The sequence below is a fragment of the Lipotes vexillifer genome, unplaced genomic scaffold (genome assembly GCF_000442215.2).
Source record: "Lipotes vexillifer unplaced genomic scaffold, Lipotes_vexillifer_v1.1 scaffold1067, whole genome shotgun sequence".
NCBI classification, from domain to species: domain Eukaryota; kingdom Metazoa; phylum Chordata; class Mammalia; order Artiodactyla; family Lipotidae; genus Lipotes; species Lipotes vexillifer.
This window is the reverse complement of record NW_006775205.1, coordinates 239,235-266,157: the sequence shown is the minus strand read 5'-3', so window position 1 is coordinate 266,157 and position 26,923 is coordinate 239,235. Positions and strand designations below refer to the sequence as shown.

General features: G+C 37.2%; 1 protein-coding gene across 1 annotated transcript in view; it reads left to right on the top strand.

The window, feature by feature from the left end:
* TAPT1 (transmembrane anterior posterior transformation 1) overlaps positions 1 to 26,923 on the top strand; it is a 62,061-nt gene that overhangs the window by 26,468 nt on the left and 8,670 nt on the right. Inside the window, exons 3-11 of the mRNA XM_007449815.1 lie at positions 518 to 636; positions 10,691 to 10,853; positions 13,252 to 13,387; positions 14,933 to 15,030; positions 15,211 to 15,280; positions 21,023 to 21,103; positions 23,490 to 23,599; positions 25,019 to 25,078; positions 25,456 to 25,524. Of these exons, the coding sequence (XP_007449877.1) occupies positions 518 to 636; positions 10,691 to 10,853; positions 13,252 to 13,387; positions 14,933 to 15,030; positions 15,211 to 15,280; positions 21,023 to 21,103; positions 23,490 to 23,599; positions 25,019 to 25,078; positions 25,456 to 25,524 (906 nt within the window). The remainder of the gene's footprint in view (positions 1 to 517; positions 637 to 10,690; positions 10,854 to 13,251; positions 13,388 to 14,932; positions 15,031 to 15,210; positions 15,281 to 21,022; positions 21,104 to 23,489; positions 23,600 to 25,018; positions 25,079 to 25,455; positions 25,525 to 26,923) is intronic.

The window sequence follows — 26,923 nt, the reverse complement described above, 5'->3', positions numbered from 1 at the left end:
CAAGTATACAAGAAAGGGGGAAACATTACAGATATTAGCAGCTATTCCTCCAATTAAGAATAATGCCTTCTCTGTACAGCAAGTTAAAGTATACATGAAATTTTGTTAAAATTAGTAATCTCTTTACACAAGAGTAAGGTTAGACTTTACAAGTTTTATCTGAAAGGTTTTCTATAACATCTCTAAAGTTTGAGGAAGTACCCAGAAAGCTACATCAGATGCTGTGGTCAAGGGCAACTTGTGTTTTGAGTAATTGACTTGTGTAGGTGGTGAACCAAAGGCTCTGGAAGAAGAACTACAAACAACTTGCATTTTGAAAAGGGATTTTTCATTAGAAGATGGCTTGTATACACAAGGAGAAGTACTAACTTGTTATTCCCATAGATAAGTCATAAGAAATGAATTTCCTACAAAGTTTAGAAATTCCTTGATTGTTTGAAGTTTTTATCTGTAATATTTTAAATAATATTTATTTTACATTTTGTTTTTTATGTTCTTCTCTGCTTTTAAAATCCAGCTCATGGTTTTTGGAATCTTTCTGTGCCTGGATGCATTTCTGTATGTGTTCACCCTGCTTCCTTTAAGAGTTTTCCTGGCGCTGTTCAGGCTCTTCACACTGCCTTGCTATGGCTTAAGGTAAGTTTAAGATTATGAACTATTTTAAACATTTAAGTTATTCTTACTACTTGTAGTTGAGCTAAATAACCACTTGCATAGATTTTTTAGAATAGGGATAATCATTAAGTTTCTTTCACACTTTGGCCCTTAATGCATAAATGAATACTGTTTATCTTTTTAATGAATAGTATATAATATGCTTATATAATATTTGTACTTTTTATATGTACATTTTTTTTTCCAAATGGTTTTGGACCAGAACTTTGCTTTGGCCAGTAAACAAATGTTAATAATGCAGGAGGCTGTGTAGAAGAACAGAAAAGGCCTAGCACTGAGAGTCAAGGACCAACCACATTGCCACTGTGCTAGCTCAGCCTGTACTTTTATTTTCTTCAAGTCCCTTGGCCTCCTGGGCATCATCTGTAAAGTGAGGACCAGGTGCTTGGCTGGGAGGTGGGCGGAGGCTGGCATCAGAATCTCCTAGGGACCTCTTAGTACAGGGTTCCTCCTCCGTCTCATTTGAGAGTCTCTGTCTTCATGGCCTAGCTAGCCTTAGTTACTGCTTACGGGTGAGACCCCACCACTGATTTGTGAGAGGGGAAAGCTCTTGAAGACCATTGTCCTGGTGGGAAGGATCAGACAGTCTGGCCCAGCATTGATTAACTGATGAGTCATGAGCAACTACTAACTTCTCTAAGCTTGTGTCCCCATCAGTAAAAAGGGGATGTTTAGAGCCAGCATCTTTGACCACAAAGACTGAGGGATGTACATAGAATACCTAGTGTAGTGCCTGGTTCGTAGTAGACAGGAATAAATACTAGTTTCCTTCCTTCCTTCTCTTCCAAAACTGGGAACAGGAAGATGAAAATGTAAAGCTTATGTGAATCTTACTGCTTTTTTGGTGTTGAGGTTAGAAATTTGGATTTTACAGGTTTTTTCTCTGTGGTTACATCAGCATGCCTCTGCTCTGTGTGTCACTCTCTGTAACATTACAGTGTTCTTAGCATAGTTACGTTTAGCCCAATTTACGTTTCTCACATGCGTCATTTTTCTAAATACGTTTCATTCCGAAAAAGTTACAGAATACTGAAATGGACAATATGTGAAACTTTATTTAACTATAAAGTAGGTGACTCTTCCATGGTATATTAAATATATGAATAATAACATTATCATCAGTAGCCATGGAAACTGAGTTATAAAGTTATTGATCAACATACAGAATAACATGTTGATTTTTTTTTAGACTAAAGTCATGGAAGAGTCTCTTTTAAAGTAATAAACAAGCATATACTTGATATTTAGTATGTACTGAATAACACATAACAGGCCTTTTAAAAATGGCCTTAATCAGTCTTAATAAGGAAGAAATCCCTCCAGTGTAAACTGGAAGAATTTATCAGTCATGATGATCATATTGTGATAAGAGTAAAAGCTCTTCTTTGCAAGATGGCATGGGGTAGATTATAAGAATTAAGATCACATCATTGTTATATGTGATACTTCATATTCTATAATCTTCCTCTCCTTCCAGAATGAAAGAATTATGTTACATATTTTATTAATTTCTTGTTAATCAAATGGGAGGATCTTTTTTAGGAATTTACCATCAACTTTAAGATATTCAAGTACGTGCTTTATGCCTTTGGGAGAATTTTTAAGAAGACTTTATTCGTATCAGCAAACCTTTTTTTTCAGACATTTGTAGCATGGTACTCCAATATTCAGAAAGCCTAACCTTGTATACTATCACTATTCCTTTATCACTATTGGGAGCTCAATAGAATCATGGTTATTTCAGTTACCTTTTCAGAAGACCAAGAAAAAAATCTAAGACATTACTAAATGGAAGTCTTCATGTGTGATTGCATAACAAGAATAGACGCATGGAAAGTTGGATAAAGCCCAGGTGTGGCTACCTGACATAATATAGCTCATGTCTACACTATGAGCTAGATTATTTTTTAGTTATTCTTTGATCAACAATGTGAGGCAAGTTCGTGCTCTAGCTGTCTTTAAGCGAATGGCTTTTAAAGACAGAGCATGTTCTCCATGGCTGTTGGCACTATGAGATATAGCATTAAAAGGATGTGTAACCTAAAATCAACAAGAGCCATCTTGTTGTTACACAGGTATCTAAACTGTGTCCCTCGTCACTTGGGGAGCAAGGCACCAAAGTAGCATTAGAGAAGTCTTTCAGTGTTTGTTCTAAAAACTGGGAGAGGTGTTGCAGAGAGCTACACCAACACCTACTCCTTGTTGGCTTTAGTGTGAGTGGTCAGTGGTCCCTAGAGCCAACCTTTTCTAGGTATTTTAAGGGGGTTTTTTTGGCATAAAAAATAAAGGTGATAACTTTCGTATATTACTTTAAAATACTTTTCAAATACTTTTCAAATACTTTTCAATCTAAATTAATTTGAATAACATTTTAAAACAGAATTCAAGTCCGTTCTATTTTCAAGTTTTTATGGCCAAACTGACACTAGAGGGCAGCCCATCACACTACAGTGAAGGCTCCGCTAAGTTTTCCTGAGCAAACAGTTCTTGCTATTTCTGCAGTTTGGATCAACTGAAAAATTACATTTTATGCCATCATGAATAAATATGTGTATATATAACGTGAAGTGCGGTTAAAATTATATAACAGAACTTCAGCACTTTAAATACTCTGTGAGTGTAGGCAGATTATACAGAATATGAAGATACTGCCTTCCTGTCTTAGTGCCTTAAGTATACTTTATCAGAATTAGCAAAACTATTGTTAATATTAAGTCTAAGACCTTTCAGATATTTTAGGAATATAAAAATACATTTTATTTTTACAAAATTATTAATCAGCCAAGTTTTGTCGTCTTATAGCTTTTCTTCCAACATTCTCTACTTCCATTCAAGATTATTTGATTTGTCTTGCCTGTAGCTGTATCATGTCCCATCTTTTTAAGCAAACAAAAAGTGCTCTTTCCTTCAGCCTGACTTTATTTTTTCAAAGAGGTAAGAAGAAATTAAAGAGACCAGCAAAGAGGTTAATTGCATTATTTTTTCTGTTTTCTTTTTCTCACTCTCCTGTGTTTTAGTTTTCTTTCTGTTAAAAAAAAAAGAAAGTTACTATTGATATCTTCTAGTCTCTTAGTTGTTTGAAATTATTCCCCAAAAGCTGGGTGGGGGGTGGGAAGGGATATTTGTCAAAGTAATCAAGATGCTGACATGAAAACAGCAACAGTTTGCAGACTCTAGTGCTGTGGCTTCAGTGTCACATCATAGCAGAGTACTATTATTGCCCTCTTTTCAGAAATGGGATTGGTGTTCTCACCTCCTCTACGTGCAGAGTTGTATCTGGTACAGCATTTGTGAGAGGCTTCCGAAAGCTGACAGCCTCCCGGGTTTTCTGCTTTAGAATTGATTTTTTGAACCTACTTCTAAATCTTCTGCAAACTTGCCATGGGTTTTGGTTTGGGGGTGTTTGTCAGTACTGACCAACTAAATAGACTTTCTGCCTTTCATTAAGCCTGAGGGCCAGGGCGAATCTGCAGCCCTTAAGAAACCAGCCTTTATCGTGATTGCTCCCCTGGTGAACATTTTGCCAGCTTTTGACCCTGTTAAAATATTTTTCATTTTGAGATGTTGGCAGGGTAATTTTCTTGACTTGGTAGTTGTGTGTGTGTTATCTGCAAAGGGTGTACTGCTTGCATAAAAAGTTTACACCTGTCCTTAGTAACTTCAAGAATATTTAGGTGAAAACTATTGCTCATGAATTTACAGTCTTGAAAAATCTTTGCCCTTAACTATTTTGCTGTAGACTAAAATAAAGAAATGCACCCAGATTCTTTAAAAGCCAACTGATTTATGTATGTCTTCCCTCTTTCTCAGGATAGTATAATTTTTTAAAAACATTTGAGAAACTTCTTGAATTAGGATAATTTTTTTAATGATGAGGACATGAAAATCAGAATTAAGTTTTGATTTATTATATGAAGTATCTTTGTTTCTTGGAAGAATGAAAGTATTTTGTTTTTTAGAAAAGTAGACTGCTCTGTATTATGCTAAAGAGGTATCCAACACTATTTTTTCCAAATTTACTTATAGAATAAATAAATAATAACCAGTTGTATGTGTGTTTTTAATTCACCTGGCATTTTTTCTGGATCCTCTTTCCTCCTCCAACCTGTGGCTTCATTTTGTGTTGTAGAAGCCTCAGTCACATTTGAGTTAAAAGTTGAGGGAGATGGTAGAGAAAAGCAATACTATTTGGTGCCAGGAACTGATAGTTTTGAAAACTTCGCTAAAATATTTTAGACAGTAATAAGTGTAGAGTAGGTTTAAGTAATAAATGCTAGAGTATTTTTCTTTTACTATTGGAGCAAATAAAATATGTGCAAGTAAATTTTACTGATTTCTCACCTCGGTTTTAGGCATAACTCCTACTTGAGGCTTTATGTACTTTTTTGTTTTTCAGAGGCAATGGTGTCTTTTTCTTTTGAGAATTTACCCCACAGAAAGCTCTCATCTCCCGAAGAATTATGAATTTCAAATGCTTGAGAGTTTCTTAACCCATTGGGTTTCTTCCGTATGCCTTACCTCCTCCAAGGTAGTTCTACCTAAAATTAACTGCATACATATGAACACACACACATATACATAATAGATTTTTCTTTTTTTAGATGTAAGCATTATTTTTGGCCTGAGTGATTCATGCCACCCCTGTCGCGCATGTAGGGAGAGCTCTTGGTAACTTTCTCTGGGGAAACAAGTACGTCTGTCATTTCCTCTTACCAGGGCTGGTCTACGTGGCTGATTTGTAGAGAGCAATATATTTGTTAGAGAGTCTTCCTAACCTCAGGTTTTATTGTCCGCTGTTTCCTCACCATGACGCTCTAAGTAGCGTAGCAACATTACAACCTTCTCTCTTTCTTTCTCTCTCGTAAATCAGACCGAAGGGAGGAGCACTTTCACTTCCTTTATAGAATGGAATGTGGTGTCACAGGGACTCCTCGTGGTGAGTAAACCCTGATTTTTCCTTCTATACTCTCGGCCAAATTGGCATCAGTACAAACGAATACTGATTATAATGAAAAAATATAGACATAATAACCATTTGGAGATGGACACATGCTGAAGAAAATGTGGTTCCCTGTCCTTACTTGGTCATAGAGCTTTGTCCACATTTGTGCAGGATTTCACCATGATCTCATCTAACATAAGAAAATCACTTGATAAAATGATCTTTAATTATACATGTCAGACTAGACCTGACATCAAGTACGTCATTCCCAATATGCCACATCAGTCAGCTGAGCCCTTCAGTGTGAGCAGTTTTTATTTTGCATCCTCCAGGCACCAAACATAGCTTATAAAACCAGTGGTTTTTTCCTAGTATAGTTTGAAATTATTTTCAAAGCCCAAGGAACGCTTTAGTCATTCAGTTTAAGCTTTTATCATTATTTTTCTACTGTCTGTCACAAAAACTTAAGATTTAAAATTTTCAGTCTCCTAATTAAGGAAAATATCTTAATCTTAATACTTTACTCCAATTTACGCTAAAATTATAAAACGACTTCTCTTTCAAAAATGGAGACCATTTTTAATATTTCACGTTTTTTTCAATAGTGCTTGTATATCTTCATTCTTTCAGTTATACCACAAGTAGCTAAAAATGTTCAAAGAGAAAGAGAGAAAAAAAGAAAGATCCAATCTGCGTATTTTGTAGTGCAGTAGCTCATGCTGATACCTTGGTGTGTTTCAACACCAGTTTGAAACTTAACTAGGCAGGGCTTATCCCAGTTCTCTTAGTCATTTGTGTTGCCTCCTCTTCTTTCCTGATCTTTTTCTGTTCACTATCAGTTTTTACTTTAATCTTAGTTGGCATAGTACCTTCTGCTGAACAGGGTGCAGGAAAAGCCTACACCTGATCATCTTGGTTTACTACATCATTCTGTTCCCCAAAAGTGCCCTTGAAACAACTGGGTCACTTTGTTCGGTAATTGTGCAAATCCAGGGAAAGTATTTGAAAGATCAAAAGGTAAAATTTAGAAATGTAGACAATTTAATTTCTGTAAGAGTGGCTTAACTTGAAAATTTTAAAAAATTTTAAGTTCTCTTGACTATCTTGTTTAATATTACTTGTCTTGTGATAACTCACACCCAGCTGTAAATTAAATTTAGTGGGTTTTTCACTTTGTCCAACAGCTTCCTCCACTTGTTTATGTGTTAGTGTGGGATTTTCAGTGCTTACAAAACGAATTGCCAGTAACCACTGTTTAACAGGCATTTATAAGGAAGAGCTTCAGCCTGAAAGTATTGTTCATAAACCAATTCAGAGTTGATTGGCAGGGCTGTAGAGAAGCTTCTTATGGAGTTGGAAATACTTATCATATATCATATCCAAAAATACTTATCATATATCATATCCAAAGAGAAGGAAACAAATGCTGGAACTGGTTCAAGTTGTTTTAACCAGCTGAACTTATTTTGAGGTTAGATCTTTTCTTACTCCGAGAAGCTGTGATGCCCCCTTAGAAACGATTTTTGCAACTTTCCTTTTTCATTTACAGGGAAATTTATATGAAAACAAGACCCTTGTTTCTTAAGAGTTATGCTTTTATTTTTTTATTTGAATAAATCCCCTTAATTTTGAAATTAAGGAGAAAATCAGAGTCATCTCTGTAGCACCCAGTTATGATGTAAGCAATGGAAATTTTTCACCAAAGCAGAGAGTGCACAGAAAGCAGTGCACAGATCCAGTGAAAATAGTCCTTTTTCCCCTCTTTTTAGAAATGAAAAATTATAGCTATTTTTGGTTTTTAGCACAATAATTTTTCCGTATGAGATGACAGTACAGTGATAAATTATACAGTATTAAATTATGCTGAAAGATAAAAGATACTGAGTTGCTGATTCCTGTAAGTTTAAAAGTTCTTTTAAAGAAACGTCTGGGACGGTAGATGGGAGTGAGAACATGCTTTCTGGAGCCAGATGCATAGGGTCAGATCCCTGGTCCCCCACATCTAATTTCTGACCATGCAGCTGCAGGCACGTTCTTGATACTCTTTGCGTCATCTGTGAAATTGGGATGGTGATGTACCTTCCTCATAGGATCTCATAGGATTGTCGTGGAAACTAGAACAGATACGTGCCAAGTGCCTAGAATGGTGCCTGCCTCATAGGACCTGTGTGGATTGTAGCATAAGGTGTTTCTTCAACTCTTCCACCATTTTTACAGCCTGGTTTAATCCTAAGCAAAAGAAAGCTAAATTAAAGTTGTTTATTTAAAATTTTTAAATTTTAATTTATTATCATCTTGGTTTAAAATGTGTGGTATTACGTTATTTGGGGAGACAGCTTTCCAATGTTTGGTAGCTAATTTCTAACAATGACTTGTATCAAATATAATATTCCTCCTTAGATATACTAACACACTGTTCCTTTGTTGCAAATGTTTATAAAGAAACAAAATTGGACAGATAGGTATTAAAACTCCTTTTATCTCTTAAATAAAGTGCTTTGACTGAGATCACTTAACTAAGTAGATGCCAATCTAGTACCAAAAGCTCTAAGTATAGATTTCTACTTTAATTAGTTATCTAAATCTTTTTGGTAGTTAATGCAAATTCATTAATACCACCCTACTTTTCGTTCCTATCGTTTTCTTTAGTTCATAAAACATGACCTCTAGTTCTTAAACACAGAGGCCCCTGACTATGGGTGGTTTGTGCTTTTCAGCATATGCTCAGCTGTGCCAGCACTTCTGAGGGGGAGGTGGGTGTGTGCTCCTGGCTGATGCTTCGGGTTGACCCTGGCCATCCCAGGGGAGACAGGCACACGGGCCAGGAGCCCAAGAGTGTTCAGAATGTCTCCTCTTCTCACTGTTTGACTTAAAAATATGTTTACCTCCAGCTCTTGACAAATATCATACCGCTTCCATTTTTTATATTGGGGTCCAGCAGCGAATTACCTCGATATTTGAACAGCCTTTGGCAGAGTTCTGTGTTCTGGGCTAGGTGCTTGGGATGGGAAACGCAGCTCACTCTGGATTTCATGAGGAGAAAAGGGCCAGAGTCTGCAGGGAGAGAGAGGAACAGCACTGGAGACAGAAAGGGACAGAAAAATGATGGTAGACATTGATCAGCTTTGTCCTTGAGGCAGTTTTTCCCAAGATTTCAACTTCAACTACTAAGAATAACTTCCCTCGGCTTATTGTGCCATGGTAGTATGACTTGGACACGTGGCGTGACTTGGACTATTCTGACCCGTCTCTCATTACACAACGCAGTATGTATTGTAGAAAACAAGTATGAGGTTCTGTAGCACATCTGGCAGAATTGGCATTGCATGCCTCACTGTTATCTTATAGAGTAGTGTTCTGGGTAGCAGTTATGGGTTCCTTGTTGAACCCTACAAGGATCTTTGGAAGAAAAGAGTCCCCGATCTGAATGTGGACAAGGGCTAGGAAGGAGCTCCAGAGAGAATAGGTAGCCAGGGAATACCAAGTAAGTAGAGAGCTCAGGACGCCAATAGCCCGCTGGAAAGGGAGCTCACCCCTTAGGTAGGTCCTAAAGTGTTGTCACAACAGGCAGAAATGAAGAGACTGCGGCTCCTAATGCCAGTATTCAGGCTTTTTATTGATTGTACGATACATATGTAAAAGCTGCCAAAGCAGGAAACTGAGCATTTTCTGTCTTGAGGAATCAGCCTGTAGTTGACTTGGAGAAAACACCTTTCCCATTCTTGTCACAGGAATTTTACGTTCAGTGAAAGAAGTCTTAAATTTCTTTTTTTCTAATGTATTTTTTTGCTGTGTCTTAGGAAGACGTTTCCATTCACAATTTAGGTTTAGCTCCTTATACTCTGACCTCAAAAGTAAGGAATGATTCTGCTTGTATTAATTAGGAAAAAACCACAGTTGACACTTGAGCGACTGGGGGTTAGGGCACCGACCCTGTGCTCAATAGCCAGCCCTCCGTATACATGATCCCTCCACGTCCGAGATTCCTCTGTATCCATGGTTCCTCATCCATGGACTCAACCAATCACAGAGCACGTAGTACTGAAGTACATATTTATTGAAAAAAATCCATGTATAAGTGGACCCGTGCAGTTCAAACCCATGTTGTTTAAGGAGCAACTGTATTTTCGACTCATGTCATAGACGGCTAACTTTTGTAATATAAAAGCTGTCCTACAAACGAGTAAGAGAAAGATGTGAGGAGAGAATTCACACACAGTATAAATAACTTAAATATATAAAGAAGATATCAGTCTCCTAATGAGAGAAATTAACATTGAAACTACTAGATTCAATTTTTCACCAGTGGCATTGGCAGAGATCCCAAAGTTGATTGATGCACGTGGGCTAATTGATGCACGTGGGCTTACAGGTGTCTAGTGCAAGTGTAAATTGGTACAACCCTTGCAGAGGGCAGCACAGCTGCTATTATCAAAATGTCAAGTGAATATAACCCTGAGATTCCAGTTTTAGGACTTTATCCTATAGATGCACTTTCACTGACATGGTATGACATGTACATTGCATCATGGTTTATAGCTGCAGAAGGCTGGAAATCTGTCAATGATATGTTACATAAATTATGATACACAGTGGAGCACTGCACTGTCATGTAAATGTGAATTCCTTATGAACTGATATGGAAAAATCTGTTATGCTATTAAATAAAAAGTGCAAAGTGCAGAACACCATGCGTAGAGTGCTAGTCCTGCGTAAGAAGGGCTGAGCCAGTGGGGCTCCAGGGCTTCCCGATGAGGTGGGAGACTTGTGTCTTCTTCGTGGAAATCCATTGCTTCCAAGCACTCTTAGCAGCCGCCGCCTGCCTTTGGTGTTCACTTGCTTAGGTTCCGCACTTCTAGCAGTAATTCTGGTTTAATATTTTATATTCTCTGCTTGGGCAGAAAATTTCATACTGTTGAGTAGTCAGCATAACTTTCCTTGTTAGTTTGAAATTTTTGAAAGATCAACCTAAGTCCTATTACCTTTGTTTGCCACTGTATGTCCACTAAAGATTATTTATTCAAGAACACAGAAGGTAAAACTCATATTTTTATTACTTCTCATATATTTCAGGGACAGACGTTTGCTTCAGCCTGCCCAGGTGTGTGACATCTTGAAGGGTGTCATTTTGGTCATCTGCTATTTTATGATGCACTATGTGGACTACTCCATGATGTATCACCTGATTAGGGGCCAGTCTGTCATCAAGCTCTACATCATTTACAATATGCTCGAGGTGAGTCTGGGCCCTCATTTACCTGCCAGGCAGTCCAGTGCCCCAGCCTGCACAGGCCTGGCCGGTGGCACACGGCTCCAAGCCTTCCAATACAGAACACTTTCCTGCAGGCTCTGGTAATGGTGCTTCTGGCCTCCAGTGTTCATCCGGTCATTGGCGACCTTGTTAAAATGCACATTCTGATTTAGTAGGTCTGGGCTGGCACTGGAGAATCTGTCTTTCTAACAAGATGATGCTTGTGCTGCCGGTCCTGGGACACACTGAGGGTAGCAGGTCCTCAGGGCACAATGTGTCCTCAAGTAGGGAAGAGGGGCACCTGCTGCCTAGACATTTCTGAGTCAGTGCTTCCTTGAGAATGTAACCTGTCAAATGGTAGAGAAATTTATTTTGCAAATTCATTGGAAACCTATGTATACTTTTTGCTAGAATTTTTAAATTTATGAAGATACTTTTAGGGTTATGTGTATGTTGGCTATAGTAGATTTATATTTTAAGTTGCCTTTGAATTTTCACACCAAGCAAGTAAACAATTTCCCAATTTCTCTAAGTACTTAACATTTTGAATACAATATGTCTTCCAAGTATGCTACGCTTTTAAGCAGTCATCATAAGAAAATCTGCATTTATGTAAATTAACAGTTATACAAAGCAAGGAAAAACATGCTTTGCTTTATAGGCAGAAACTTAATAAGTCAGGTAGATAGTAAGCCAACCTGGGTTATATAATTAACCTCTGAGACTCAACTTGCACTTTCCTATACTACTTTTTGGGGACACAAGTAAGGTCTACCTGTCTTTTCAATTAGTCACAGATGGGCTTGTCCTGGCGTAGACACGTGGGGTGGTGTGGAGGCTGCTGGCCTTTCTGCCCTGAAGCTGTGCTGCCCGGGCAGCTGGGGGCTTTCCATCTCTTCATAGAAGCCGCAGAACTCTAGCCGTCCTGGTTAGTCCTTAATTCATTGACTGGGATGATTTAAAAACCACACCCCAGCTTCCTGGTTGTGGGCTCGTTGCCATACACTTGCTTTGCCCCGTCAAGTGTGGATGTGGTTTGTGAAACAGAGTAGCCATCCTGCTCTCGCCTCCCTCCCACAGAAGGAAAAGCCCAGGCCTCCTGTCTTCCCCGGCTGCGTGGGTGGCCCTCCGTGCCAGCACCCCACTAATCTCCTCCATGCCTTCCCTCCGGGGGATTGCAGGTGACCGGGCTTCTCCCTATTCCCAAACTTAAGGCAGACGCCGCCTGATTTACACAGCCCTCTACAAGGTGGTGGTATTACCATTACTAGGAAACAGGGCAAGCAGAAGGATCCATGAATTGCTGATCAAGGTGGCTTAAGTACTTATTCACTTTGTAGACTAGAGTTGATGAGTGGTTTCAGCATAGTGTGGAAGAGTCCAGGCTCTAGTATAGAGATAACTGCCTCCAATCCTGGTTATCCTGCACATGGCCGCCGGTTGCTGAATGACTCTAACCTTCAGCTTCTCATCTGTGAAGTGGAGATACTAGGGGAATTACCAGGAGTACATGAGACAGCCCGTAGAGGGGCTTAGCACAGACCAGGCATGTGGTAGGAGCTCCCTAAATGGTAGCGATTTATCCCTTCATTCGGCAGATATTCAACCAACACTCCCTACATGCCAGTATCCCGAAGGTCCAGAGGTGAACAAAGCCTAATCCCCTGGAGCTTACATTCTGCAGGTGGGAGAGAGGCAGTAAACGAGGTATTTGGAAATAATAAATAACCGTGATGAAGAAGAACACGGTAATAGTTAGAGACCACGGGAACCACAAAAGACTGGATGGTCTGGGAAGGTCCTGTCTTAGAATGTGACTGAATCCTGAATGATAAGCCCTTCTTTTTTCTTTTTTTATGTGGTTCTCTTTATTTATCATACTGTATTCATGGAGATCAGAACTTGAAAATGTCTTTAGGAAGCAAATCTGCTCATTATATTCTTATATGATAAACCTCAAACAAATTACAGCTACTGTTATTTACCGATATTAGGTGTGAGTAGAGTGGGTCAAATGATATATTTGTCCTAAAGGATTTAAGTTTGAATCCTGAATTTGAGCTCAGAGAGTTTTAAAACCGGAGGAACTGTGATTTTGATATATCCTCTCCCTTTTATTTTTGCTACTAAAACTTTTCTTGTTACAAACAGAGTTTACTAGACAAAGTCTAATTCAGGTAACACAAAGCTTGAGCACTCATTGTGTGTCAGAGAATAAGGAAATGTAAGTGAAGGAGTAAATAAAGATCCTGCTCTCTTTTGGAGCCTAGCTTCTAGTAGGATTTAAAAAGTGAGATTTCCAGAATTTGAGTTCACCTCTGAATTTTAGTAACATATTCAAATGGAATATTGAGAAACACCTTAACAAAATTTTTCTCTTTAGGTAGCAGATCGTCTGTTTTCATCATTTGGACAAGATATATTAGATGCTCTCTATTGGACAGCAACAGAGCCCAAAGAAAGAAAAAGAGCCCACATCGGGGTGATTCCTCACTTTTTCATGGCCGTTCTCTATGTCTGTATCCTTTTAGACTTCTTGGAAATTCCAACCATCAATGCATATTTTACATTATTCTGTTTGGTTAGCTGTTTCTCAGATTTAAAGATGTGTGTGTGTGTCCGTATCCTGAAGACTAATGTGAACCCTCTGCTTTCTTTTGAGAAATTGCTTATAATAGTACAGTTGACCCTTGAACAACACAGGGGCTAATTCAAGTATAACTTACAATTAGCCCTGTGTATCCAAGGATTCAAGCAACCACGGACCATTTAATAGTGTAGTATTTACTATTGAAAAATATATGCGTATAAGTGGACTCATGCGTTTCAAACCCATGTTGTTCAAGGGTCAACTGTAATTGTAAATTAAAGAGCCTCGTGTACATGACCCTTTGAACTGCTAGAAAATAGGTCTGTTCTCAGTGTAACTGATTATAAGGAAGGATTTTAGAATAAAGGGATAGTATGTTTATACATATTTTAGATTTATATAGATCTATATAACTTTTTCATACATATATTAGAATTTTTTTTGAAGTTATCATTAAACCTATGAATTCTTTGTTTTAACCTTCAGCTTAAAATGTATACAATTCATCTAGAAATAAAATTCGAAATTGGTTAGGGAGGAATTTTTGAGCTTTTATTTCTCCCTCCTTCATCTCCTTCTGAAAGCTTTTCTTTTGGAGAGTAAATGCTTTACTATATAGCACGGTGTGCATGTGTCTGTATGTATATTTACACACACATGCATACCTACACTTAAGGTCCAAATGGGATCAGGACTTGTTCAAAGAAATGTGTCGTGTGATTTTTTTTCTGTACTGTCTTTGAAATAACAATGCTTGAAAGAATTAGATTAATATTTGGGAAGTTAAAGGACTATGTAGGAAAAATTTCTGTGGAGAGTAAAACTTGTTCCAAGTATAATGAAGTAAAAAGTTACTGTTCTAATTTAAATAAACTATTCCATATGTAATCTGAGTATAATTGTGCAGCTTGTGGATGTCTTCAAAAATGACATCTGAGAAAGAATCTTAATTATCAGACATTTCTTATTGTCTTATATTCCCCGCCCCCTGCAGAACTAGAGAGGAAAATCAGTTCCAGACTAACTTTTACTTTGTGTTCTCTTCTGTTTTAGAATGCAAATTATCTTAATTCACAACGTGTATATCTAGGTCTCTTCTTTCAGTATTTACCATAATCTATTCCATTTATTTAATAAACTTTTCTGAGATCCTATTTCCCAAGCATTGTACCAAATGCCAAAGATCCAGAAAGAACAAGACAACTGTTTTCCAGGACTCACAGTCTAAATGACTGGATTCATTTCTGCTTTTGTTTTGTTTCATATGAGTTGTATACATCTTATCCCATCAAATTTATATCAACTATAGCTAATAGGGAAATTACAAAGATGATAAAATACTTACGTAAGACTTGATTTAGAAAGCATAGTCATCTTTTCTCCCCATTATAAACTTGCAAGATTTTATAGCATTATCTATTAATATAAACTGGAAACAGACTTAAGTTTTTTCCTTGACATCACTTACTGCTAGTTTTGCATGCGATCCTTATAATGGTTCAGGCAACAACTCTCAACGTGGCTTTTAACTCACACAACAAGTCCCTGCTTACTATTATGATGTCTAATAATGTAAGTATGAGATTTTATTTTACATTTTTGAGGTTATATGGTACTTTAACAGCAGTATTCTGAATGGGAAAAAATTATTTTTTCTAAATGTTATTTATTCCCTAAGAAGTTTTATATGTAGCATGTCCATTTTTAAAACTGTGTTAATGATGAAGATGATATTTGTGTTTACTATTTCAGTTTGTTGAAATTAAAGGAAGTGTTTTCAAGAAGTTTGAAAAGAACAATCTTTTTCAAATGTCAAATAGCGGTATGTACAATCAGATTCTACTTGCAGCTTTATGCAGTATTATTTTGTAACTCATTCTGAAACTCTAATGTCACGTTTCCTGTGGGCCAGCCACTGTTTTCTTTGACTTAAGCTGTGCTTTCTTTTATTCTCTCAACATCTTTACTAAGTTTTTTTTTTTTTTTTTTTTTTTTTTGGTTATTGTAATCTTATGTTTCAGATAGTAAAAAATTACAGGTATTTGTATCTCACCTTACCATACTTTCAGAAGCTTCTCATTGATCCAGAAATTTCTTAGGAGCAGCTGATATTATTCCATTTTACAGATGTGAAAGTTGAAACAGAGAGTAATTTGACTTCCCTAAGGTCACTCACTTAGCTACTAAGAGAATTCTGATGATAAACCTCAGATTGGCTCTTAGTTCTAGGCTTTTTCAGTTGTGCCTTACCGCCTCCTTTCTAATTCTAAGATGTGTGAGGGCACAAAATTTATCCCCAGAAACCTTATCTTACATAGTTAGGATAATCATAGCAGCACAGTGTCTTGGTTCTCAGGGTGTGGCCCATGGAACCCTGGAGGGGAGTCCCAAGACCCTTCCAGGGAGTCTGCAAAGTCAAAACTGTTTTCATAAGAATATGAAGACATTACTTATCTCTTTCACCATGTTGCCATTTGCACTGTGATGGAAAACGGGTGAAAAAGCCAGTGAGAGATCACCACGTGCCCACTGGAATGGCTGGTCCTGTGGCTGCCAGTGTGTGTCAGTGACGCTGGGGAGTGCCCCGCACTGATGGTGGATGTGAAATGCTGCAGCTGCTCTGGGAAACCTTTTGGCGGTTTCTTACACAGTTACACATTGACCTACCCTATCACTCACCAGCGGGAACACAGTTTCACAAAAGGACTTGTACTTGTAAAGAATTGTAATGGCAGCTTTATTCATAGCCCGAAACTGGCAACAGCCCAAATCCTCCCATTAAGAAGAAAGCAGATAAATAAATTTTGGTATATCTACACTGTGGGACACTATTCAGCAGTTAGGGAGAACTACGTATATTCAGCTACATGGATGAATCTCAGAAGCCTTATGCTGAGTGAAGAGGCCAGACACAAATAAGTACCTACTGTGTGATTTCATACTTATGAGGTTTATGATCAGATAAAATTAATTTATGATGATACAAATAAAAGAGTGATTACTTACTGGGGGGTGGGGTTGACTGGGAGGGGTGCAAGGAAACTTACTGTAGTGATGGAGCTGTTCGTATTTTAGTTATGGGAATGGTGGCATAGCTTATGCATTCATCAAAACTCAATCAAATTGTACACTTAAAAGGAAAATTTCACTGTACATAAATTTTGCTGTACGTATATTAGACAAGGAAAATAATGGCATATGAATATATTAAAGCAAAGGAGTGTTTAGAATTGTAGGAGATTTGATAACTAGGCAGGGAACAGAAAGAACTAATGAAAAACTTTAGATAATTGTGGAACAGTGATAGACCTTAGATCTCAGAGCTCTGAAGGGTAGTTGGCACGGTGTCGTTCTGTGCAGTAATATTCTTTCAAACATGTGCTGCCAGGCTCTTTACATTTGAAATGAAAGAGGAGGGGAGGGATAGGAGGGAAGGGGCATGCTCTTCTCAGCTTCAGGAGTTAACTCTAGAATATATTGCTTCAACTATAAGAATTTCACTTGTAGCAGAAATCATATTATTTCTATTTAAATTAATAACCTGGTTTGAGTAGGCACTCTTTGTAGAGCTTTAAACTAGACAAGCAGATCTTTAAGTTATAAGGGTTTTCAGTCTTTATGTATCGTGAGGAGGAGATTGTGAATGATTTTCAACCTTATCGCCAGTATGTTCATATAATTAATATCCCTTTTTCCTTTCTTTTATAAACAAGTCCCCCAAATTTTAATCTCTTAGCTTATTAGAAAGATAAGGAATTCAATATTTCAGTTCCAAGAAGACTCTGAAAACAGTAGCATATTAATAAAACAATGCATGTGAGTCTGTAAGGAATTCACAAGTATACTTTGGCTTAAAATGGTTAGTAATCAGCATGAAAAGTTTTGCTTTTTGTTAGAGGTAAAATAATTCACGTTACAATGCAGGGTGATCTGCATTGTACCCCCTTCTGTCTCCCTTCAAGTTTTATAAGAAATTAATCTTACCTAAGGTAGAATTTTAAAACCTGTTCCCAAGTAAGAAAAAGAAAAATCTGTTGTAGACAATTTCGCTGATGTTGCAGGCGGTGCTCAGATATTAAAGGAATAGGTAAGGAGTTACTAACACCTGCCTTTCACGTGGTGACTGAGTTTATTGCCTCCTCCACGTGCATTAGCAGCTGTGAAATGAGAGCCAGTCCACAGGATGCTGCCGGTCACACACCAGCTATTTCTTTCCCTGTGAATTTCCCTGGGAAACTGAGCTGCTGTGTACATGGGATCAAATTTAGTACCTCATGCTAGTTTAATGTTGAAAACTTGGTTTGGAAATTTTAGAGTGACTTTATCCCTTTCAGTTTCTTGCCTGACTGTACATTGTCTTTAGGGGAATTACCTGAGGACACACGAAATAGAGTTTAGTTAATAAAACCCAACTTTTAACATTTTGTCCCTTCTTCCACATCATGTTATTGTATGCCCCAGCTGAGTATGGAACCTAGACCTTTCTGACCTGGGTTCTTAAAATGAAATGTTTTACATAGCTGTTAACCCACTGACAGTGTGAACTGTGTGTTCAGAAAGATCCTGCAAGAGTTACATTGGTCTGAAGTAAGGTTCCAGCTCAGGGTGATTCTGTTTGACTCTCTTAACATAAGCCTGAGTACCTGCATTAATCTGAATGACTGTTGGAAATAAAAGAGTCACTCATTGCACATTTAAATTGTGACTGTAAATATGTTAAAGTGTATCCCTATTAGTGGTGAGTTAGAAGAGGAAAAAGGAGCTTAATAATTTAAATATCAGAAATATTTTTAAAGCATTAATCACTTGTGTTTTTAAGCTCATTAATAAAGATTAAGAGAAAACATTTCCATTTTAGAAGGAGTTTCACTTTTTGATTAATGCGAGTTCAATCCAAGTCAAAACTGTGTTCTGAAGATGAGATATGATGTAAATACGTTGTGGATTGCATTTTTAATATTGTAAATTTAAAAAATATATTGTAAATAGATAAATCATTCAATCAACAGCATATTTATATCTTATCATTATCAGAATCTATTATTCTAAAAAATGTTACTTCTTTATGTAAGATTTTATTTTATTGCAGAGGAACTGTGTCAGAATTTCGGTATACTTTAATAGTGATGCTCAAATTTTAAAAGTCAAATCTCTGTAAATTATTTAAATGTACAAAAAATAAAGTTGTGAAAGTACAAGATTGAAACATAGTGAGATTTTTTAATAGCCACATAGCAGCCTCATTTTCATAGTTAGATTGATAAATGAGTGCTTTTTTTATTGTTTTTAATCTTCAAACTTACCACCTTTCACATCCCTCATAGTGTAAAATTGCATTTATCTACCAGAATTTATCCATTTTTATTCATCTCTACAGTATTTTGAAATAGTCTGCTTATCTAAAATCTATTTGACCTTAAATATCCTCCTAATAAAATGGAGTTTTTCCCCTTTTATCAGTATTCTTACAATTGAAATGATTATAGGTTTCCTCTATGCCGGCAGCTACCATGTGTCCAAGAATCAGATATGATTAATTTAAACACTGCTCTTGTTTTTGTTTTATTATATAAGACTTTATAAAAGTCATGTTGGCTTATCTCAAATACTATTTTAAATTTCACAAGGCAGTTTCTCTCCAGATAATTCTGCAGTGAACCAAGTCAGTATCATGGAAAGTGGAAAGGTCAGAAATAAGTACATTTCTTCGCTAAATTTGTTAATGGAAATTAGAAATCCAAAGGGCTTAGCACACATGTAGATGCAGCTCTGTGAATAACTGTACAGAATTCCAACTGAAAGTACATGGACAAATTTAATTAGTCCCAAGAATTAAGTCCCACAGTTAACGATACATAAGTAGCAGAGAATACATTTTATTTAGATTATGATGGAAATTATTCTAGGACAGGCTTTTCTCAGCTTCTTTTAACCTGTACTCCCGTTTGAAATCACAGAATAAGTTGAAAATGTGATCTAGAACTAGTCACAACATGTGTGCTTTACACTCCACAGTGTGCTTCCTTGCAATTCTGCAGTGCCCTTCGAGGGGGCACGCCTGTGCTCTTCACCTGGAGACTCACTGTGCTGTGAGCTTATACCCCAAAACATGGCATTTCATAAGAAATAATGCTATGGATTCATAATAGAACAGCAGATTGTGCCCCCTGGCCTTTGAAGAAGTAAAGGTACAGCTCAGACTCCTCACAAATAGGGGCTAGGAGCCGAGCTACCCTAGAAAAGAGGTACTGCTACTAACTAGAGAGAGTTCAGGAATTTAGGGAAGAAGACACATGGAAAACGCCAGCTCACTTACAGAGGCCAAGGTTTAGCTGTAGAACAAAAGTCCAAATCATTTGCTCTAGAGTGACAGGGTAAGGTGGAAATCAGAAAGGAAGAACAAAGCTGTCCCAGGAAGGACTTCAGAGTGAAACTGAAATGCAGAGGGCTATAGGGGGTCCCACAGTTGAATTCCTGAGATACTAGATTTATTAGGGAAATGACAGATGTGTACAGGCTTTTGAGATGGGCACTACATGCGTGATGGCTTCTAGCCACAGCCCTACCATTGCATAGACCCAACACGTGGATGTACCAGACTTACTGCAGACATAGATTTATTTCATTCCATTTTTTGGTTACATAGTATCTTAGACTCTGATAAGAAGATAACAGCTTCAAAAGTGAAATGTGGGCTTCCCTGGTGGCACAGTGGTTGAGAGTCCGCCTGCTGATGCAAGGGACACGGGTTCGTGCCCTGGTCCGGGAAGATCCCACATGCCGCGGAGCAGCTGGGCCCATGAGCCAAGGCTGCTGAGCCTGGGCGTCCAGAGCCTGTGCTCCGCAGCGGGCGAAGCCACAACAGTGAGAGGCCCGTGTACCGCAAAAAAAAAAAAAAAAAAAAAAGTGAAATGTGTGAACTAGCCTTTAGCAGGAATTTACTTATTTGCTTTTATTAAATTCATTCAGACTAAGTCCAGAATACTTAGTAACTTACGGTATATATCATGAAACCTAATTTTTTGCTTGTTTTATTCCCTTAAGTTCCACATACATCCTTAGTAATGCTATTGTAATACTAGCACTTTCTCAGCTGAAGGATTCATCAGGTCGGTACTTGTATGCTTACTATTTACCAGATCGCAAATAGTCTGGGAAGCAGGGGTTTTATGTTACCCAAAGTCTTATATTTTACACTCTTCTATTATTTCTTCTTCTATAAAATGGAAACAGTTTTCTTACATTCCCAAAGACCACTGGAGCAGTCTGACTCAATATGAGCAGATTGATGGCTTGAATATTTTTTGAAGTCTGTAGAAAACTGGAATTTCCATACTAGAATTATGTTGGTGAAAGAAGTAGATGGCTTACCAACGTAGCACCACCCTATATATAATTTTACAGACATTTAAAATATATTTTATAATACATTAATTTTACACACATTTACATATATAATTTCATCATGCTCTGACTAAAAGAAAGTTATTTTAGATACATACTCTATAATTGCTATTTATATACAATTTATTTTATATCTACTCTTTGTTAAATTTTTTTTCAGATATTAAAGAACGATTCACAAATTATGTGCTTTTGCTAATAGTGTGTCTAAGAAACATGGAACAATTTTCTTGGAATCCAGGTAAGTAACTCTTAACAAATACGGTGCCTTCCAGTTTTACTCTTGAACCAAAAATCATTCTCTTCCGTGGAATAAAATGAATATTGCAGAAAACTTCAAAAATTTTAGCTGTTCAACTCTCTGGGTGTTGGAAAGAACCGTTCCAGTAGGACAGATTGAGTGTGCTGTCTGTGGTATGGTGGGAGCCAGACCACGTGCCGTGGTGTTTGGCCCGTCATTTCCTGTGAGCCGCACAGCATCTCTAGAGAGCTGTGTACCCAGTGGGTGAGTGGACCCTGTCGAGCACTGCAGCCTCCAAGCCTCTTTGCTGATTTTTCTAACTGGTGTGCTGTGGTTATCTAAATACAGTCAGATCTTTTTCATTTTTCAGGTTCACCAGAAGAACTTTTACTCTTTCCTAAAATTTATCTTTTACTCATTCACTGCCTATGAATTAGCATTTTGAATAAAGATAAATTAAAGAAATATAATGTAAAGCAGTAAACTTTGTTACTTACACTCTCTGAATCAAGGCTGGCAAGGAAGTTGTTGAGATTCCATGAATTTTCATCAGTCATTCAGCTAGCAGACATTCACTAAGTATATGTTATGTGCTGGGCACTGGCACAGGTAAGAAGGACTAAGATGTGCGTAGGAATCACAAGCTAATAGAGGAAATAGATAGTAGTTATAACACAGTCTGGTGGTGCTGAAGTCAGCTTGGTGGGAAATGATCAGGTATCTCAAGTAGTTTAGAATTTTTTACGTCTGACATTTCTGTATAACCTTGTTCTTAAGCATCGAGGTCATGTTTTGCAGTTTAGTACCCCCAATGCCGTGCATGTTATAGGTATTTAATAACTTCTTGTTAGTTTTCAGGTTGTGTGTGAAACATCAGAAACAGCTGTAAAATGGGATATGTGATCTTGGAAATATATTTCCAGAAGTTATTTTCTTGTAGAAAGCATACAATCAAATGGTATATCTTAACAGTGGCTTGACGTCTCATCTGAATAGATCTAAAGGCTACCTGACCTGTGGTAGCAAAGCCCCTCCTCCACACACACACACCTAGATTCTCTGCATAGCTGGATTCTTGCTTTATAACTAAGTCAGCTAACAGGATGTCCATGAGAGGCAGTAACGGGCGAGTGTGGCTGGTCCCAGCAGAGCCCGCGTGGGATCAGCAGTCCTGAAACAGCGATATTGTTGCGCCCCTGGACAGTAATCCCTAAACCTGCTGACAACTGGATGTTTAAAGTCGTGTTCTCATTTGTACTTGATTTTCAACAAGTTATCTTAGTTTTCTTTGCGAGTATGATAAGAGGAACACTTCTTTGTTGGTAAATTCATCATTCTTTCACTCTTTGTTTTTGTTTTTTTTAGGTTTAAAAAAAAATTTTTTTTAAACCAAATACCACTTACGAAGCTTACCCTAAATTCCCAAGATGATGAATAACATAAAAATAGTACAAGCTTTTCTGTATGCCTGGCCCATTGCTATGCACTTTACATCATTGTCTCATTTAATTCTCATAATGGTGAAGTGTAGATGCTTTTATCTTGTAGATGAGGAAACTGGAACTTAGGTAATTGCCAGCATCATCTAGCCAGTCAGTGGCAGAGTTTACTGTGGAAAGAGGTTCCCTGATTCCCCAAACCTCAACAGGATGTGAAACTCCCTAAGACTGCCTTGTCTTGTCAGCAGGCAGAGCCCCAGCTGTGCTCTCTCCACCCCACCTTCCAGCTGCCCAGGTGCTGGGTTGCTACAGGTCCCTGCCAGCGATTCTGATCCTTCTCTTGCTCTGTCCCACTCATATCCTTCTTCAAGGTCTAAGGAGGTTATCTGTTGGCATTTTTTGGTCAGGTACTTGGTACTGAATTGACATTCTAATAAATACAGGAAGGGTGAGCAAATCTGACAAATAACATCTGTATGACAGTGAAATAAATGATTGATCAGTATCTTTAAGTCTTAGTGATCAAGGAGGGAAAAAAATTTGTTCAGTTGACTTCAGCACATGTTCCTAGTAGTAATTCACCGTCACATTAAGGCAGCCAGAGAGTCTTACAAGGAGCCTGCTTAGTTAGCCGTCCCACCACTCCTCCCGTGCTGGTCCAGAAGGAAGCCAGGGGCTCTGCTCACCACTGTGCCCACTTCAGTAGGGGTTGGCACAGAGGAAGCACAGAATAAATACTTGTTGAATGCCTTATCCTTTATCTGGATAAAATAGGGCTCTTCTGATAATTAATTGAATGCTGGTTCTCTCTCTATTATCACTTATTGAAAACATTATAGTTTTGCCCTGTGGAGTTTGCAGGTTTCTGTGGTAGCCTGTGATAGGATATTACGGATTCTCTTCATTACTAAGAGATTTAATTGTCTCTCTTCTCCCCTACTTTATAGATCATCTCTGGGTGTTGTTTCCAGATGTCTGTATGGTGGTTACATCAGAAATCGCTGTGGATATTGTAAAACATGCCTTTATCACAAAGTTCAATGACATTACTGCAGATGTATGTATTTTAATAAGCAATTCAGTGTTTGGTGTTGACTTCTGGTTAATATTATAAAGCTGTAGAAGAGCAAGTTTAAGTTTACTGCATTTATGAAGAAAAATAGAAAAGTGCTACTACTGTAAAGTTGGAATTATAATTTTAAATTTCTAAAAATAATTGAACTACTGAAAGTACATTATTTCAATATTAAACAGTTCTGGTTCCATACATTTGGGTAGAGGTATAGATTGACCAGTAGTTGAAATCAGGGTGTCACTAATTCAAAACCATTATAAACTGTTAATAACCATCATAATCTGTCTACTTCAGCTGTTTAAAAATCACATTTGTTTCTGTTTACAACATTAGATATCAAAACTTCTCTCTCTGCCTAGATTGTTTAATATTTTATATTTAAAAATTCTTTTTCTGTGATTATGAGTAGGTTTCTGATAAGTCCTAGAAGACAAGAGCCTTATATTTTTCTAGTGAAAGCATTTGCTGGAACTTTGAGAGATTTGTTTTATACTATAACCAGGTATTCTATAGAATTTCCAGAAATAGAAATGGGGCTTTAGGCTTGTTGTAAACAAAACGTAGGCAAGTTTTCTAGTGCAGTCCTCATTCCTACCTCAGGCCCAAAATGAATAGTAATTTCACCAGTTGTCTAGATTTGGTCTGGTTGTGCTTTGTCTTACTCTGATGCTTATTGTTTTATTTCAAAAGGCAAAGACTTAAAATGTAATGCAGTTGCACCTGCTGCAATGTGATGATTGGATTATGGGGTTTCTGAATGTTTTAATATACTTGAATAAAATATAATTTTGCACTTTTTTGCATAAACAGTGATAAAGTAATTTTACCCTTTACTCTCTTGGCTTCCTCAAAACAAGAATCCCTTTTCATGGGATCATTTTCTCAGCAACATAAGTCAAAATTAATAGGCTTGATTCTAATACTTAGTGCAGTTTTTAGTGGAATACAAGTGCCTTCATAACTATGTTCTCTAATTCAGCTTTATATCATGTTTAGCATTCATTTTTCTAAGAAGGCATCATTATCATTAGATATACAGTAACAATAATTTTTAAAGTGTTCATTTAATTTAAATTTTCAGAATTATTTTCTGTGCCTTACACTACTTAAAATGTAACCACTCCTCCCCAGATTCTAAGCTCTCAGGATCATAATCGTTGAATATTTATCCCTCTTTAATAGAAACCTTTACAAAGCCTGTGAACTTACCAGTTGGGGGAATTGAAGCTATGTTTTACCCTTATAGTAGGAAAACGAATAAGAGAAAAACTACCCAGATGTTGCTTAGTTTGTAGCACCTTCTTTCTGGCTAGTTATTGAACATCTTATCTACAAGGTAAATCTTTCCACGTTGTATGTTTACACTGTATTACTTAATATTTTATTCTTACTTGTCTTTAGGTCTACAGTGAATATAGGGCCAGCCTTGCTTTTGACCTTGTTAGCAGTCGACAGAAAAATGTGAGTATTATATTGAAGACATAGTCTGAAGTTAACTGAACAATGGTTTAATTCAGCATGGGATATTAATTAAGGGAAAGCTAGGTAAACTTCCTACTTATCTCTGTTCTTGACACTAAATGTTTACAAAATAATACTAATATGTAACATTACATAGGGTATGATTTCTGCAGTGTTGTAACAGTTATGCAACTTTGTATTTTAAACTTCTTATGAACACTTAGATTGCCACATCATTTTACTAAATTACATTATAGGTGCTAGGTTCTCTTCTTGCTCACAGCCTCACCTGTTTATAACATTTGCTGGTGATGAGTGAATTGTACTTTTTAAATGCTATTTGATCCCGTAAATCCTTTTCTCCTTTCTTTGTCTAGGCATATACTGATTACAGTGATTCCGTGGCACGGAGGATGGGGTTTATTCCTCTCCCACTAGCTGTTTTAGTAAGTCCATACTCCTTTTCCCTTTTTTATGATGAGATGACTGTCATTACAGAATATTAATAAATGGATTATCAATAAGTTTGTTTTAAAAGGACTTGATAGAAAAATTAAAGGTACATGACTTAGAAGGAAATTTTGTTTTATAGTATCTTCCTTTTGGGTTTTGAGCCATCCAATAGGTAAATGATATTAAGGCTCTATTTTATGTAATGGCTTTCCTGACAAGGAGAATATTCATTTTTGCTTATTCATTTGGCAACAATTTTTCTTTTAGAGTGGAAATACCTAGTGGTAGGCACTGATGTGGCCACTGTAACACATATTGGTGGAAGTATAAGTTGATCCAACGTTTCTAAAGGGCACTGTTGACGGTATTATGCTTTGATGAAGTAATTCCAGTTCTAGGAATTTATCCTAAGAAAATAGTTATAAAAGGCACATGATGATTTATAGGCAAGGTTATGCATTGCAGTGGCATTTATATTAGTAAAAATTTGGCAACAGATGAAATAGATTAAATAAATATGGTATATGTGCAAATGAAGAAATATTCTGTGTTCATTATAAGCTCTACTTCTTAAATTTTTTCCGAAGTTTTTACAAGGAGATTTTCTACTGTTATACACAGGAAATATCATATATATTTTTAAATAATAGCACTGAAATTTACTAGATCAACCAAAATAATTAATCATCAACTTCTGATATTTTAATGAATTGCTCAGAACAGCCTTGCATATAGTTACTATAATATTTAATTAAGGCTATAATAATGTTAAGTAAGAAGATTTGCTGGCTGCACTTATATATGATTATATTCTTTTTTGGGTGGTTTTTTGGTTTTTTTTTTTTAATTTTTGGCTGTGTTGGGTCTTTGTTGCTGCACGCGGGCTTCCTCTAGTTGCAGCAAGTGGGGGCTCTACTCTTAGTTGGGGTGCATGGGCTTCTCACTGTGGTGGCTTCTCTTGTTGCAGAGCATGGGCTCTAGGTGCTTGGGCTTCAGTAGTTGTGGCACACGGGCTTCAGTAGCTGTGGCTCGTGGGCTGTAGAGTGCAGGCTCAGTAGTTGTGGCGCACAGGCTTAGATGTTCTGCGGCATGTGGGATCTTCCCAGACCAGGGCTCGAACCTGTGTCTCCTGCACTGGCAGGAGGATTCTTAACCACTGCGCCACCAGGGAAGTCCCTGTATTCCTTTTTGGCTACCTATTCTCATATCAAAACAAATGCCATCTTTTTGTCAAAGGACATCTGAAGTTCTCTTACAGTGCAGAGTCCCATAGAAATTAACTAAGAGAGGTATAAAGAAGTTGTAGATTATACTAACTGTAGTTTTGACCAGATTGCATAACTTTTTTTTAGAGGATGGATGATTAATAGATTTAATGTTATTTAAACTTCA